General features: G+C 39.1%; 1 protein-coding gene across 14 annotated transcripts in view; it reads left to right on the plus strand.

Moving 5' to 3' along the window:
* The first annotated feature begins 10,575 nt into the window (after positions 1-10,575).
* Positions 10,576-15,568, plus strand: part of LOC131223655 (protein MID1-COMPLEMENTING ACTIVITY 1-like) — a 39,185-nt gene continuing 34,192 nt past the window's right edge. For 13 of the 14 annotated variants that reach the window (XR_009160604.1, XR_009160603.1, XR_009160607.1 and 10 more), the window contains exon 1: positions 10,576-11,058. Coding sequence is in view for 8 of the 14 variants with exons in the window: in XM_058219111.1 (XP_058075094.1) it covers positions 10,675-11,058 (384 nt within the window). In the remaining 6 variants the exon portion in view is untranslated. The remainder of the gene's footprint in view (positions 11,059-15,568) is intronic. The other variant, XM_058219114.1, reaches the window with a different exon arrangement.

The following is a 15,568-nucleotide window of genomic DNA, read 5'->3' on the forward strand; positions in this document are numbered from 1 at the left end:
TTTCTTGGGCTGAGACTAGCTCTCCCTCTTTTCTCTACTTAGGCCTCGTTGAGATCAATGCTTCAAGATTTGTTTAACATTTCTTGCTATGCTTTTCACATAATGCAAGGTACTTACTTATCAGGACTTCTTTTCCAATGTTTGTTTGTTATTAAACCTATTCATAAGATCATATAGACATGGATTAATAGAAAACACAATTATAAGCTTGATTCAAAACTTCTGTGGCCCCTAAGAAATGATCAACATGAGAAGTTCAATTCAAAATTTTCATGTGGTGTGGTCCACTTAAACATTGGATATATTTAATTTTTTGGGCTCAATCCATGAAATTATCTGTTAAGTTTGCACCGCTAATTTTCTATTTTGGCCCGCTCAATTTCATGTTTCCCCCGCTCAATTTCATGTTTGCCTCGTTGATTTCCTAGTTTGCCCTGCTGATTTTGTAGTTTACCCCGCTTAAATGCAAGTTTCTCCCACTGAATTTCTTGTTTGCTCCGCTGAATTTCTAGTTTGCTCCACTAAATTTCTAGTTTGCCCCGCTCAAATGCAAGTTTCCTTCGCTGAATTTCTTGTTTGCCTCGCTGACTTTCTAGTTTGCCCCGCTCAAATGCAAGTTTTTCCCGCTGAATTTCTTGTTTGCCCCGCTCAATTTCTAGTTTGCCCCGCTCAATTTCAAGTTTGCCTCGCTCAATTTCAAGTTTCCCTCGCTAAATTTCTAGTTTGCCCCGCTCAATTTCATGTTTCCCCCGCTGATTTTCTAGGTTACCCGGCTGATTTTTTAGTTTGCCCCTCTGAATTCATAATTTGCCCCGCTGAATTTCATGTTTCCTCCGCTGAATTTCATGTTCGCCCCGCTCATTTTTCAATTTTTTCCGCTGAATTTTCTGTTTTCCCTGCTAAATTTCATGTTTGCCCCGTTCAATATCTAGGTTCCCTCCCTCAATGTCTAGGTTCTCTCCCACATATGGGGTTTTGGTATATATATAATCCGGTGAACATGATGTATTACCAATAAAACATCATTGTGGGGCGTAGTAAGTGTAATCGGATTGCATACTGAGTTAGTCAGTACGCTCCCATTGTACTAAGTAAACTCAGATGTTTTACAAATAAAACATGATGTATGTAGTATATCCACGCCGTCCATCCGTTCTTCCATCTACTTTTAGCGGTTTAGCCCCAAATTGAAGCATATCAAAAGATCAAGTGGATCATACCACGAGAAACAGTGGACATAATGATTTCCACCGTTGAAACCATAGTGGGCCCAACAATGATGTTTATTTGTTATCACATCTATATAAATTAGCCAACCTAATCACTATTTGTGAACAAAAAAAGAGTCTATATTCTTTAACACACATAAAAATATCATGATCAAGTATACCTTTCAAATGATGCAAAATCCTTTTTCCTACTTGTAGATGAATCTAACTTAGAAATTTCATGTGCTAGTTAAGTAATTCCATAATATATAAGATGTTTAGGCTAGTATGAGTCAAGTATTGAAAACTTATAATTGATAACTTGAAGCCTTTTAGGATCTATTAGATTTTTTTCTTGTCCTTGCTTTAGAGGTTAATGTTTGAGCGGGGGGTAAGGAGCCAATGCATTCTCTACTTTTCTTTGGACTTGAAAGGTTCTCAATTTCATGTTCGCCCCGCTCAATTTCCAGTTTGCCCCCCTGAATTCCTAGTTTGCCCTGCTCAATTTCATGTTTGCCCCGCTCAATTTCCAGTTTGCCCTGCTTAATTTCATATTTACCCCGCTCCTTTATGTTAGCTAAGATCTTGTCTTAATTCTTGTGAAAATCCTTCCAAAGAAAAAAGATTCCTAAATAATACACTTGAGAAAAGAACAATTGGACATTTTTTAACTAAGACATACGAGGAAACTTAATATTTTACTAATATAGTGAGGAACTCATTTACTTGTTAATGAAATAACATGTTCATGTCCACCAATTAATTGACATGAAAAAATCAAGTGCCAAAATGAATGATATTGAGAAAGACTTGTGCTAACATATGTTACTTAATAAACTAATAGGGAATGGTTACGAACCTCTGGATTTCTTGACACCTAATACATGTCTCCATCAAAATCACTATTCGCCATCTTATTTGCCAATGATCGCGGCCCTTTGGTTGCAATTTTTTTTGTGCGACATTGGAACATCTTTTGTGCACTTTTACCTCCTACGTTCTTGTTACTTTCTTGTATGCATCAACTAATGCTTTTGGTATTTGGGATATCTGACCACAAAAATTATGAACTAAGTAAACTGAAATTTAATTAGAGAAATGGTCCAGTGCTCCCACAGCTCTACAAATCATGTGCTCCCAATTGCATAGGGCTACCTAGACAGACCAATCAAACGATTTTGACAGACCCTTTGACCCATAAGTCATTTTTCAGCAATGATCAGAATAAGAAAGAAAGAATTCCTTGGGATATTAGTCTAGGATCCTAGATTTGACAGATATAATGAGTAATCACAAATTAAACTAATGAAAACTTTGGGTGTACTTGCTGATTTTTTTCCAAGAATTCCTTGGGATATTAGTCTAGGACCCTAGATTTAGGAGGAACTGAAATTCATGGAGAAAAAGAAAAACAGATGGTCTAGTAATCCAATTAGTGTGGCATCTAATTAAAAGGGCCCATGACTGGGACAATCTGGATTGATTTCCATAGTCCATGTGTGTCATGTGTAGCTCCCAATAATCATAATTCACAAAAGGCACTTTCTTTCTTTTTTTTTTTTTTAAAAACTAATGTGGATATCAAGTCAGAAAAATAAAAATAACATAAATCGCAAAACAGTTAAACACCTTGAAAATCTCCTGCACAGTTTCATAGTATAAACCAGTTTTAGCCCATCCACCAGTAAATAGCACACTGTTCACCAGATTGAGCTTCTGCAGTAGATGAACATTGTATGTCAAAGTTGAAATTCATGCCATCTATTTATCATAAAAACAAGTGCAAATAGAAGGAGAAGTCAACCAACATCTTCAAATAATAACTATTTAATGAAAGAACATTCAAGAACCTAAGATGTGGTTGCACACACAACTAAATTGGATTTCAATAGTGAGGTAATCAAATTGCAACAACCTTCATTAGTATTTGTATGAGGAAGTAGCCCCCAAACTGCAATTATGCCTTATTCAGCACTGTGGATGTGTGGATGTTGAATCTGTCAGAGTATTGTACAATTCCGCTTCTCGATAGTTTTGGTTTCCTTTTTCCTGCAGGCTAAAGGAATTTCTGGGAGGTTTGCGATCCATTTTCGGACAGAACCGAAGGCCTCCACTTGCTTGTCTGTTAAGGTGTCAAACAAAACAGTCAACATATATAGATAAAAGGGAATGAGTTCCCAATAGAAGAAGCTCAGCTAATTTTGTTCAGAATTTTCAATTATTTGAAATTTCTTAATTTATTTTTTTAATTAAGATTCTCAATTAATACGAAAATTCTCAGAAAGAAAAAAAATGCTGATGAGGCATATTCTAAAGCATTGGAGCAATTTGAGCAGAGGAAAAAGTGTTGGGCTGAGCATCAGACTATCAGCGGTAGTCCGCCTTTAAGGAATTGCACTAATTCTGTTCTTAAGGTCTATAAATACAACTGTAGTAAGACAGAATCTCATGCAAATGCTGATGAGGCATATTCTGAAGCATGTGAATCTGCACCTGATACATCATGCACAGGTTGCAAAGATGAAGCAAGTTTGAACAACCTATCTATGGAAAAGTTAGGTGGGGATGATTGTGTTGTTCTTCCTGCTGATCTTCCTGAGTCCTTTGAAGGTCCAGAAAAACTGCCATCATCGTATGATGAGGACAGAAGTTCTCGAAGGCATTCAAATGGCCGCAAAGATGTGAGGGAGAAGGAGAAAATGACCGTAGACCTATAGCTATGGATTATAACCGTAGCCATAGATTGTCGATAATGTTGACCATGGTTTGATAATATCGAAAATGAATGCCAAATTGTCTAGCAACAAGACTAAAAAAATGGAAGAATTTTCGATATTATTGACATATGTTCGATAGTATCGAGCATAAGTCATCGATAATATCGAGATATGATCGATAGTATCGATAACTAATGTTGAGTAATGACCATAGACCTATTGCTATGGATTATAACCGTAGCAATAGGTACCGTAGCCGATATATCGATATTATCTACAACATGTCGATATATCGATAAGTCGATATATCGACATGTTATGGAAATACAGCAAATCTTACTAGACAATTGTCATTCAGATTCGATATTATCGACATATTGTCGATATTATCGATGACTTACGTCGATAATATCGATGATATGTTGATAATATCTACGTTTGCATATTTTGTAATTTTATTTTTTGTTGTGTTTTTTTTTTTTTTTTATTATTATTAGGGTTAGCTTATTGTATACACCCATGTCAGTACACACCCTCCATGTTAGCCATCCCCACTAGGAATCGATACGAAGATGAATAAATTCCATCTTTGTTGGGAGTATTTGAAATTTTATTAAGGTGAGACGTTGGAGTTACATGTTCTTGAATTTGCTGTGTGAATAATAGTACAATACCTTGTTTGCTTTTAGTGCTTGTATTTTTTAGCAATCAACCAAGGAAAACGTACCTAAATAAGACTTTAATTTCACTACTAAACTATGGAGGTGTCCTTAAGGAATAATTTATGAATCTTCTGAGGAATGCTTTAAATGATGCTCGAAATGTTCGTTCCAATAAGCACATTGCATTAAGAGGTATGTTTCGTACTTAAGACCTATTAGATGTGTTGTTGAAAGCGAGTTTAAATGCACATGCAACTGCCATAAGTTTCTACCATCATAGATTTCTTAAAATTTAATAACTTCCGTAGAAATCTGATGTAGTTTTTCCATATTGCTTCAACATGTTGTCATCCAATTGTTCCAGGTGAATAACCTAAAAAGTGTACTTTGGGCAATATATGCTTTAAAAACATATTTGTTCCATGCTTTATTTCTACTAATGATATTCTTGTTATTCTACTAATGTTACTCTAGTTGTCCTTATCGTTCAAATATAGCACAAGAGAATTTCAACATTTTCTCAACGTAGACCAGAAAAAGTATCCTATGTAAACCAACATAAAAGCAGCAAACAGTGCTTCTACACTACACATATGAAACAGCATGTTAACACTATACATATGGATAGAATTGTTAATGTTCTGTAGCAATTATCTCACAAGAAGATCCAAGTACAACATGAAAGCTCAGTTTTTCCATCTAATGCATGTGGTCCAATGTAAGATTCTGATATTAGCAGCAGTGAGTGATACTGCAACTTTTTTTCTTTCTTTCTATTTAGATAACTTATACTATACATACAGATGAAAAATCTACAGATGGAAAAATGGGGACCATTTTTTTCGAAGGGTAAGAAAAAATCCTAATAAAGACAAGTTTTTCTGAATTGTATTATATATGAATGGATGACATGAGGTGCTAAAAAATACCTTTTTGGTAAAGTTTGGCCAGTAACTCCTGGACTCCAGGGTCTTCAAAAATAACATTAACAGTTAGGTGTACAGCTTCCTGTCACCAAGAAACCAACAAAAGATACAACAATGGGGCCTGCAACCTTGAAGATGGAAAAGTCATTCCATAACTTCTTTGAATGTTTCAATGTGACTTTCAAACTCAACATTCTAATTAGAAAAATAGAAACCACATTGGTGTGCTAGAGAAACATATATTGTGAAATCTAGGGCTGTCAGCAGGCCAGGTTGGGCTATGTCAAGCAAATCAACACTGTTTCCCGTGGTATGATTCACTTGATCTTTTGATATGCTTCAATTTGGGGCTAAACCGCTAAAATTAGATGGAAGAACGGATGGACGCCGTGGATATACTACATACATTCAATGTGGGCTCATCTGAGTTTACTTAGTATAATGGGAGCGTACTGGCTAACTCAGTACGCAATCCGATTACGCTTGCTACGCCCCATAATGATGTTTTATTTATAATACATCATGTTCATCGGATTATGTATACACCAAAACCCCATATGTGGGAGGGAACTTAGACATTGAGAGAGGGAACCTAGACATTGAACGAGGCAAATATGAAATTGAATGAGGCAAACATGAAATTCAGCGGGGGAAACATTAAATTCAGCAGGGAAAACATGAAATTGATTAGGGCAAACTTGATTTTCAGCGGAGAAAACATGAAATTCAGCAGGGCAAATCATGAAATTCAACAGGGGAAACATGAAATTCAGCAGGAAAAACTGCAAATTGAGCGGGGCAAACATGAAATTCAGCGGGAAAAACTGAAAAATGAGCGGGGGAAACATGAAATTCAACGGGGCAAACTAAAAAATCAGCAGGGCAACCTAGAAAATCAGCGGGGCAAACATGAAATTGAGTGGGCAAACTAGAAATTGAGAGGGGCAAACATGAAATTGAGCGGGGGAAACATGAAATCAGCGGGGCAAACTCGAAAATCAGCGGGGCAAACTAGAAAATCATTATGCCCACTGTTTCCAGTGGTATGATCCAGTTGATATTTTGATATGCTTCAATTTGGGGCTCAACCTCTTATATTAGATGGAAAAACTGATGGACGGAGTAGATATACTCGTTGGCCCCGCTCAATTTCATGTTTGCCCCGCTCAATTTTCAGTTTACCCCGCTCAATTTCGTATTTGCCCCACTCAATTTCATGTTTACCCCGCTCAATTTCATGTTTGCCTCGCTCAATTTCTAGTTTGCCCCGCTCAATTTCTCATTGGCCCCGCTCAATTTCATGTTTACCACGCTCATGTTCTAGTTTGCCCCGCTTAATTTCATGTTTGCCCCGCTCAATTTCTACTTTGCCCCGCTCAATTTCTAATTTGCCCTGCTCAATTTTCATGTTCGCCCCGCTCAAAGGAGATCAAAGTTACATGGGCCCCACAATTTTGTATTTATTATATCCACAACGTTCATCCATATTTCGAGATCATTTAGGAGCATTATATGTATATAAAAAAGAATCATATCTAAAGATCAACTGGACCACGCTACAAAAAGCAGTGGGAAAATTGATTTTCATCGTTAAAAATTTTGTAGGGCCCACCATAACAGAAATTGAGCAGGGCAAACTAGAAATTGAGCGGGGCAAACTGAAAATTGGGCGGGGCAAACATGAAATTGAGCGGGGCAAACATGAAATTGAGCGGGGCAAACTAGAAATTGAGCGGGGCAAACATGAAATTGAGCGGGGCAAACTGAAAATTGAGCGGAGCTAACATAAAATTGATCGCGAAGTAAATGAAATGAATGAAATTGACCACGAAGTGAATGAAATAGATTTTCGACCATTGACCTGATGGAATCTTGAAAAATAACCGGGTTGGTTGGCTAAAGTAGCTTCTCCTACCCTGAAATCATATAGGGTACGTCAGGTAACTAATTCTGGTTTAGAAGATATTCTTGTTAAATGAATAAAGAAAGAAATGAAAAAAAGAGAGAAAAATTTTTTATATGCTTATATATACATATTTATATAAATGTGTATTAAAGAATATTGTAGGTAGAATAAAGTTCTTCATGTAAAAAAATAAAATAAAAAATAAAAATAAACATAAATTTTGCATAGACTGGCTACGGTTATAATCCGTAGCTATAAGTCCTTCGATATATCGAAAGGTTTTCGATATTATTGAAAAAGTTTAGAACTGTCCAGCGAGTTTGCCAAAAAAATTGTAATTTTAGATACACTATAGCTACGGATTATAACCGTAGCTATGTTGCGCGGCCGTTGCTGTCTATGACTTTTTATTTTTTTAATGTTGTGTTGCTTATATGGGTCCCATCATGAAGTCTGTGTTATATCCAAACCGTCCATCTATTTGGCGTTCTCATATTAAGTCTTTAGACGAAAAATAAGATAGATCTAACTATCAAGTGGACCACGCTCTAAAAGGCAGTGGGGAATTGAACGTCTACCATTAAAACCCTTTTAAGGGTTACAAAAGTTTTGGATCATTATGAAAGTTGTTTTTCCTCTTCATCCAGGTCTTTGTGACCATATGAATGAACTTAGACGGGGAGGATTTCTCACGAACATCACAGTGGACCCCCTAAAGGTTTCTAATGGTTGACGCTCATTCAACACTGTTTCCTGTAATGTGGTACACTTTAGATTTGGATATACCTCATTTTTGGTCTCATACCATAAAATGATCTGGAAAAGTATATGGACAACATGGATGAAAATCATACATCATAGTGGGGCCCACAGACCACTGACCATCCCCCATTGGCTGGTGGCAGGCGGAGTACCCAATCCGTTTCCGTGAAAGGAGGGGTATTTTCGTCCTGAAATTCGGTCTCAGCACGTGCAGGTCTAAGTTGCGAAACAAAGTTTGTCTTCTTTCATAAAAACAGCTGGCTAAAAGGTGGGGTCCACAGCCCTAAATTTCTCAATGATAATCTCAACGGCCGTTTCGTTGGGAGTGGATGAGCTGTTACGCGGGTAACACCTCAATGGTTGGTACCTTACTGTGGGCCCATTTGGATGAATTTATTTCATATCGATGCCACCCATCTGTTTTATCCACTCATCTGTAGCGAATCCCAAAACTTAAGTAGATCCAAATTCCTGACAGACGACACCACTGGAAAAAGTAGTAAATAACCATTAAAATCTTATTTACGGCACGAAAGTTTTGGATCAAGCTTTTATTGGTTTTTTTTTTTTGTTTTTGTTTTGTTAGCTTGTTAGTACACCCCCCACTGTTTTGGATCAAGCTGGCTAGTCTTTGTATTTTCCATAAATGAATTTCACTGCAACCAGTACTCGAGCCCATGACCTGGAGTTGAAACTCTAGTTAGTCTCACAACTCCCTTGCACACTTACACCTCCTTAATATAGTTCTGATTGACTTGCTTATAGTGGGCATCAGAAAGATTTTAACGGTGAGCGTGTAATCATTACTATTTTTTATGGTGTGGTCCACATATTTGGATATACTTAGGGCCCGTTTGGCCGGCAGATTGGATAGGATTGGAAGGGATAGGAAGATAGATCCCGAGAATGGCCAGGCATGCCAAACAGACACGGGATCCTGATCCCGGTATATAGTAATCCCATGGATCTTAAGACAATCCACTGACATCACCATCATTACCATTAAATCCCATTGAATCCACCCTAATCCCTTCAAAATTGCTTGGGACATGTTTGGTTCGAGGGATTGAAAGAGATTGGAAGGTTTAATCCCGGGATTGGCGGGGCGTGCCAAATAGACCAGATATAGCAATCCCGATATATAGCAATCCCACAAATCTTGCACCAATCCACTAACATAGCTATCATTACCTTGAAATTTGTGCAATCCACTCTAATACCATCCAATCCCATCCAATTTGCCCGGCCAAACAGGCCCTTAATGTTTAGAACCACATCTTATTAAGGTGGGCCCTATGGTAAGGGCCTGTTTAGCCGGCCGGATTGAACGGGATTAGGATGGATGGGATCAATTTTAAGGTAATAATGGTAATGTCGGTGGATTGGTTTAAGATACATGGGTTTGCTATATCCCGGGACAAGTTCACCGGGTCTGTTTGGTACGTTTGGCATATCTTGAGATTTTACCTTTCAATCCCTTCTAATCCGTCCGTCCAAACATGCCCCAGGCCCGATTGAACGGGATTATGAGGGATGGGATCAATTTCAAGGTAATGATGATGATGTCAGTGGATTGGTTTAAGATCCATGGGTTTGCTATAACCTAGGACAAGTTCACCAAGTCTATTTGGCACGTTTGGTATATCCCAGGATTTTACCATCCAATCCCTTCCAAACCGTCGGTCCAAACACCCCCTAAGGGTATCACCCACTAAGCTCTTACCCAGTATTACTTAATTTGCCCATGCTCGGCTAGTTCAGTGGCCCGGGTAGCCTGCCCTTGCTGTGATGTTTATGTGAAATCCTCCCATCCAGAAGGTGTTACATTTCATATTATGCTTAGGTCTCTGATTTAGGTGGGCCACACGAGTATATAGGAAAATGGTCACTCCCTAAACCGGTTTCTGATGGGCGGCTCACATGAATTACAAATGGACCTGTCCTCGGATTTATAATTAGATTTTTGTGTGGCATCCAAAGGTTAGAATAGCAGAGTAAGAGCAATGAATCACTCAGAGCTTTCATACATGGCTTATAAATAATTTAAAGTAAACCGTCCAAATTACATGTACCAGTCTAAATGTATCACAAACGAAATATTAATATTATTTAGTTATTAGATTGTTGAACATTCTTTGTGCCGTTAAAAAAAATGAAAAATATCCAATGGTCTAAATTAAAAAATAAGTGTCCACGAAACAGAGGTTAGGATTGTTGGACCAATCTGATTTTTTGACAGTGGGTTCAAGAATTTAATCGGTTTAATTTGAGTTAACATGCCACGTGTATCATTGATATGTGGATGTGTATCAACCAACATACGCAGCCAGAGCATCGAATCATTTCCAAAAAATGAAACCGACGAAAATGCGGTGAGATAGAGAGCAGGAAATCCCTCGAATGCGGTGTCCTTCCCAAACCTTGTCACACTTTCTCTCCCCAAAACCCAAAACTCCCAGAAAAAGGTGAAAAGAAAAACTATCTCTCGGGAAAATGGCGAGTATGGTAGTGCAGGCAGCTGGCGTCGACGCAGTGCGCATTATCTCCCTCATTGTCAAATCGGCGCGCAATGCTAAAATGCACCGGACGAACTGTGCGCAGATCGCGGGGCACGTAAAGATGATCGGGAACCTGCTCGAGACGCTGAAATCGACGGACGTGAGCCGGTTCCCTGCAACGCGAGAGCCGTTGGATGGGCTGGAGGAGGCGCTGCGAAGGGCCCTTGATCTGGTGGAGAGCTGCAGACACAGGAGCTATCTCTATCTCCTGGCCATGGGATGGAACGTCGTGTACCAATTCCGTCAAGTCCAGAACGAGATTGACCGCTACATGAAGATCCTGCCGTTGATTTCGCTCGTCCATGGATATCGGATACAGGTACGTGAGTAAATTGTGCCGATAACCGACACGTGCCGGTTTGTACGGATGCGTTTCGGTTATGGTAGTGCAGTCATGGTGATACGGGCGAGTAGAGAGAGTGGAGGTGAATCGCGGAACACATGCCAATTGCTAACCCAGCACACGTGAGAATTCCTGGCCGTGGATCATGTGGATTGAAGTAATGATGGCCTTTCGCTGAAATCAAGGCTGGCCATTGATTAGGTGGGCCACAATGCTAAGATCAATATTGCCCATCGAGTGATTTTCCAGCAGATATGTGTGGCCCGCGTGATGAGTTGGTTGGCATGATTAGGTTGCAACACGTGTGTTCCGGTAGCACGTGTGCCGCGATTCAAGTCTCAATGTGGGGAATGATGTGGTAAAGCAAGAAGAACAGGAGCGTGGTAAAGGTAGCTGTCGGTAATGATCGGGATCCACTTATGAATTCATCTAGATCGTCCATCTCGTGGGCGATATCATGGTGCTGATACTGATCATTTCTAGGATCAAACGGTGAACTAATTACTATTAACAGTAGGGCCCATTCGATGGACGTTCCCGATCGATACATAACCCGTGTAAGATAGCTGGTTTCCCACCGTGTTCCAGTTTCTCCTTTTCCTCCGGACGTCTTACCGTCTATAACGCGATTTGACTTAAATGCGCCTAATGAATACATTCGACTCACCTTCCACTTTGATAAATGGTAATTCGTTACTACGACAGAGTACACATTCGTAATTACTTTCAAATTGCTTTGAAGGAATACAAATAATTAAAATTAAACTGTCCACGTTATGGGCACCTTATTAGATAGATGTACACGGACTATAAAATTAGTGGACATTTATTGGAAGATTAAAATTGAAAAATATCTAATGATCTTATTTTATAAAATAAGGGTCGATGAATCAGTTAGAATTGTTAAACAACTTGTTATGCCTTTTTTGTTTTTGTTAGCTTGTTAGTACACCCCACTGACAGTTCACACTTCACTGTTAGCCACCCCATTAGGGAGCCGATACTGACCTCAGTGTTGAAACGAGGTATCTTTCACTCAGTCTACAACTTGAGCTATGGATCAGGATGTTATGCCTTGGGTCTTTACTCATGCCCAGGTGGCAGTCTCACGAGAGTTTCAACATGAGATCATCAGTCCGAGTACCCATAATGCGTTTCAACACGAGTTCCAACATGAGGTCATGGTTCAAGTAACCGTAGTGGTCAAATCCCATGATATGAGTGCATTTCAACGCAAGGTCATATGTTTGAGCACCCTTTGTGGTGAAATCTCGTGTGAGAGTGTGTGGGTGTGTAAATGCATGTAAAAAAACGAAAAGAAAAAACAAATTTTTTTTTTTTTTAAAAAAAAAATAAATAAAAAAATCTTTTATACTTAAACTTGATGGTGGGCTCAGAAGAGTTTCAACATAAGCCCATGGGTTCTGAGTACCCATTGAGGTGCGTGCGGAAAAAAAGAAGAAGAAGAAGAAGCTTTTATACCTTTGATTTATTGACAATGGCTTCCAAAATTTAGTTAGTTTAATTTATGTTAGTATATATCATGTGTATCAATTTGAAGCGTCAAATGTGCATTTTGATATACCAATGCTCAGAAGTCCAACGTTCCTACACTGCTTTAGTTAGAGAACTATGAGAAATTAAAGAACATATGAGAAGTAAAGATGAACTTTTGATGCACAAAAGAGAACAATTTCACACACACTCAACCCCCGCACTGATGAGCACTGGCACCATACGGGATGCTTGAACCCGTGACCTCATGTTGAAACTCTACAAGAGTCTATCACTGAGGTACGGTAACAGGTGCTTTACACAATCCTACTATCTTCTAAAATACATACAATCTATGTATAAGTGTCTAGTGTACTCAGAAAGCAAAAAATTGGCATAGTGATGGTAAAACCTCTGAGCCCATTACACAGAGCATCAAACAACTCCCCTTCTAATTTTGTGAAATTACATGAAGTTGAGGGTAGTTTTTGGATAGCAAATGGCCTACTACACCTGCTTTACGCTCTATAGGATACCATGCTATATATGTACAATCCACTTTGTCCATCAGGGGAGAACCATTATTTAGACTATTATAGAGAAAAGTTGATTAAGAGCTAATATAGGCGACACCATGAAATAATGAAAATTGCTCTCAAAACCGCTAAGTTCACATGAGATGGTCTGCTTGAGTTTTGGATGAGGCTGATTTTTATACCTGCTCGTGGTCATAATGAGTCACACCTAATTAATGGGTTTGATGAAAAATACGCACCATATATAGTGGCCCCACACACAATCTATGGTTAGCACCTCATCCCATGGTTCCATGTGGTGTGGCCCATGGAGTTGTGGGTGTAGCTGATTTTTTTTTTTTTTTTTTTTTAAATTATTATGTCAGGGCCTAAAATCAATGATAGAACTTGGTAGATGTATTTTGCATATATGATATTGTTGGCCCTGCTTTTCCACGAGAGCACGGATTAGGTGAGGCAGGGGTAACAACTGAGTGGGTGAGTCTCTAATTGTCCGGTCCACCTCGATATATGTGTTATATATCCATGGTGTCCTTCTGTTTTGCCAGATCAATTTAGGGCATGGGCCCGAACTGAGGTAAATCCAAATCACAGGTGGATCACACAGTAGTGATTGAATTCTAACTATTAAAACTTTCTTGGGAGTTCAAAAAAAAAAAAAAAGGTTCTGGATCAAGCTGCTATTATGCTTGTCCTATCATCCACGAGTTTATGTAACCTTATCAACAAATTGGATGATAAATAAACATTACAGTGGACCTTACGAAGTTTTTAGTTGTGGGCATTCAATCGCCACTATTTTCTTGTGGTGTAGTCCACCTGAGATTTGGATATGCCTAATTTTGGGACCATGCCCTACAAGTGGAAAAATGGATATACAATGTGGATATACAACACATACCTAGATATAGGCCTATTGTAAGGGTCTCACCCACTGACTCGTTGCCCACCGAATTAGCACCTTTTGCGCAAATGCCAAAGATAGGTCCTAGAGGATTCCAGCCCGTAATTTTTGTTCGTTTTAAGCGGAAACGTAGCTTTATATCATGTCAAGCAAACTGTCGCCAGCCAACCCGACCCCGCTTCCGCAACTGCAGAACGAGAAAAAGGTCTTACTCGGTCGAGTGCATGGTATAAGTGTACTAACCTGACACGTGAAAATGAGGCACTCGTGTGGAAAATCATGAAGCAAATACCCATTGAGCGGGATTCAGTCAGTGGGGCCACCTTGATATATGTATTTTATATCGAATCTGTCCATCCATTTTTCCAGCTCATTTCAAGGCATGAGCCCAAAAATAGATCCAAATATGATCCAAATATGAGGGAGAGCATACTATAAGAAACAGTAGTGATTGACTATTAAAAACCTTTTGTGCCTACAAAAGTTTTGAATTAAGCTGATATTTGTGTTTTCCCATTATCCATCCATGTGATATTATCAACAGGTTGGATGGAAAATAATCATTCCCGTGGATTCTAGGAAGTTTTTAATGGTGGGTATTCTATGATCACTGTTTCCTGTGGTGTGGTCCACTTGATATTTGGATCTATTTTATTTTTTGGGCCATGCCCTAAAATGAGCTGAAAACCAGATGGATGGCATGGATATACAACATATAGAAAGGACTCGACGGAACTTGGTCAGGTTCTTACCTGCGCCCCATTTTGTGAGAAATCTTCAAATCCTTTGGGTAAGTTACCGTCCACTAGCGAATAACTTCAATATATTATCTCACGAACCGTCCAATAGGTTGGCCGCACCCCGAGGATCACTTTTGTGAAAATCAAGGCCATCCACTCACCAGGTGGACCACACTTGCTTTTTGTTATTTATTGGTAGCTATATATTGTTTCTGGGGTGTGGCCCACCTGATGAGAGGATGGAGTTGAACCTTACGTAAGGTGATCCACATGGCGGGGCCACCAATTGGAAGGGTTGGATGTCACACACACGGTGGGTTGGAAGTTATCACCAGGTGGATGTGAAGTAACTGTCCAGTCGGTTGAATGTCAGCATTTCTCGTTTGTACGTTAATTCGCACCTTTAGAGCACACGCGTGAAATCCGGACCATTCGTAGGTGTGGCACGAGCAACCGTCCATTTTTCTTGTCCATGTGTGGTCCACATGATGAGTAGACATGCCCAGTCTCTCGAGCATGGTGGGCCTCACGTGACGTGTGGCCCGTAGACATGCAACATCGGAACGTATGCCAGGAATAGCCTCTTGAGCTTTTAGTCGGAAGCGGATTGGCTGGTGTACCACACATCAGCTATATAGCTGGTGTATTTACGTCAGCAAATTTTGTGTGTCAAAATCATGAGCTATGTGTTATTTCCAAACCGTTCATCCATGAGCTTGTTTTAAGGCTTGAGCCGAAAAATAAGACATATCTAAAGATAAATTGGGTCGCACTACTGCAAAATTTATTTATTTATTTATTTTTAATTTTTA

This window comes from Magnolia sinica, chromosome 13, assembly GCF_029962835.1.
Source record: "Magnolia sinica isolate HGM2019 chromosome 13, MsV1, whole genome shotgun sequence".
NCBI lineage: Eukaryota > Viridiplantae > Streptophyta > Magnoliopsida > Magnoliales > Magnoliaceae > Magnolia > Magnolia sinica.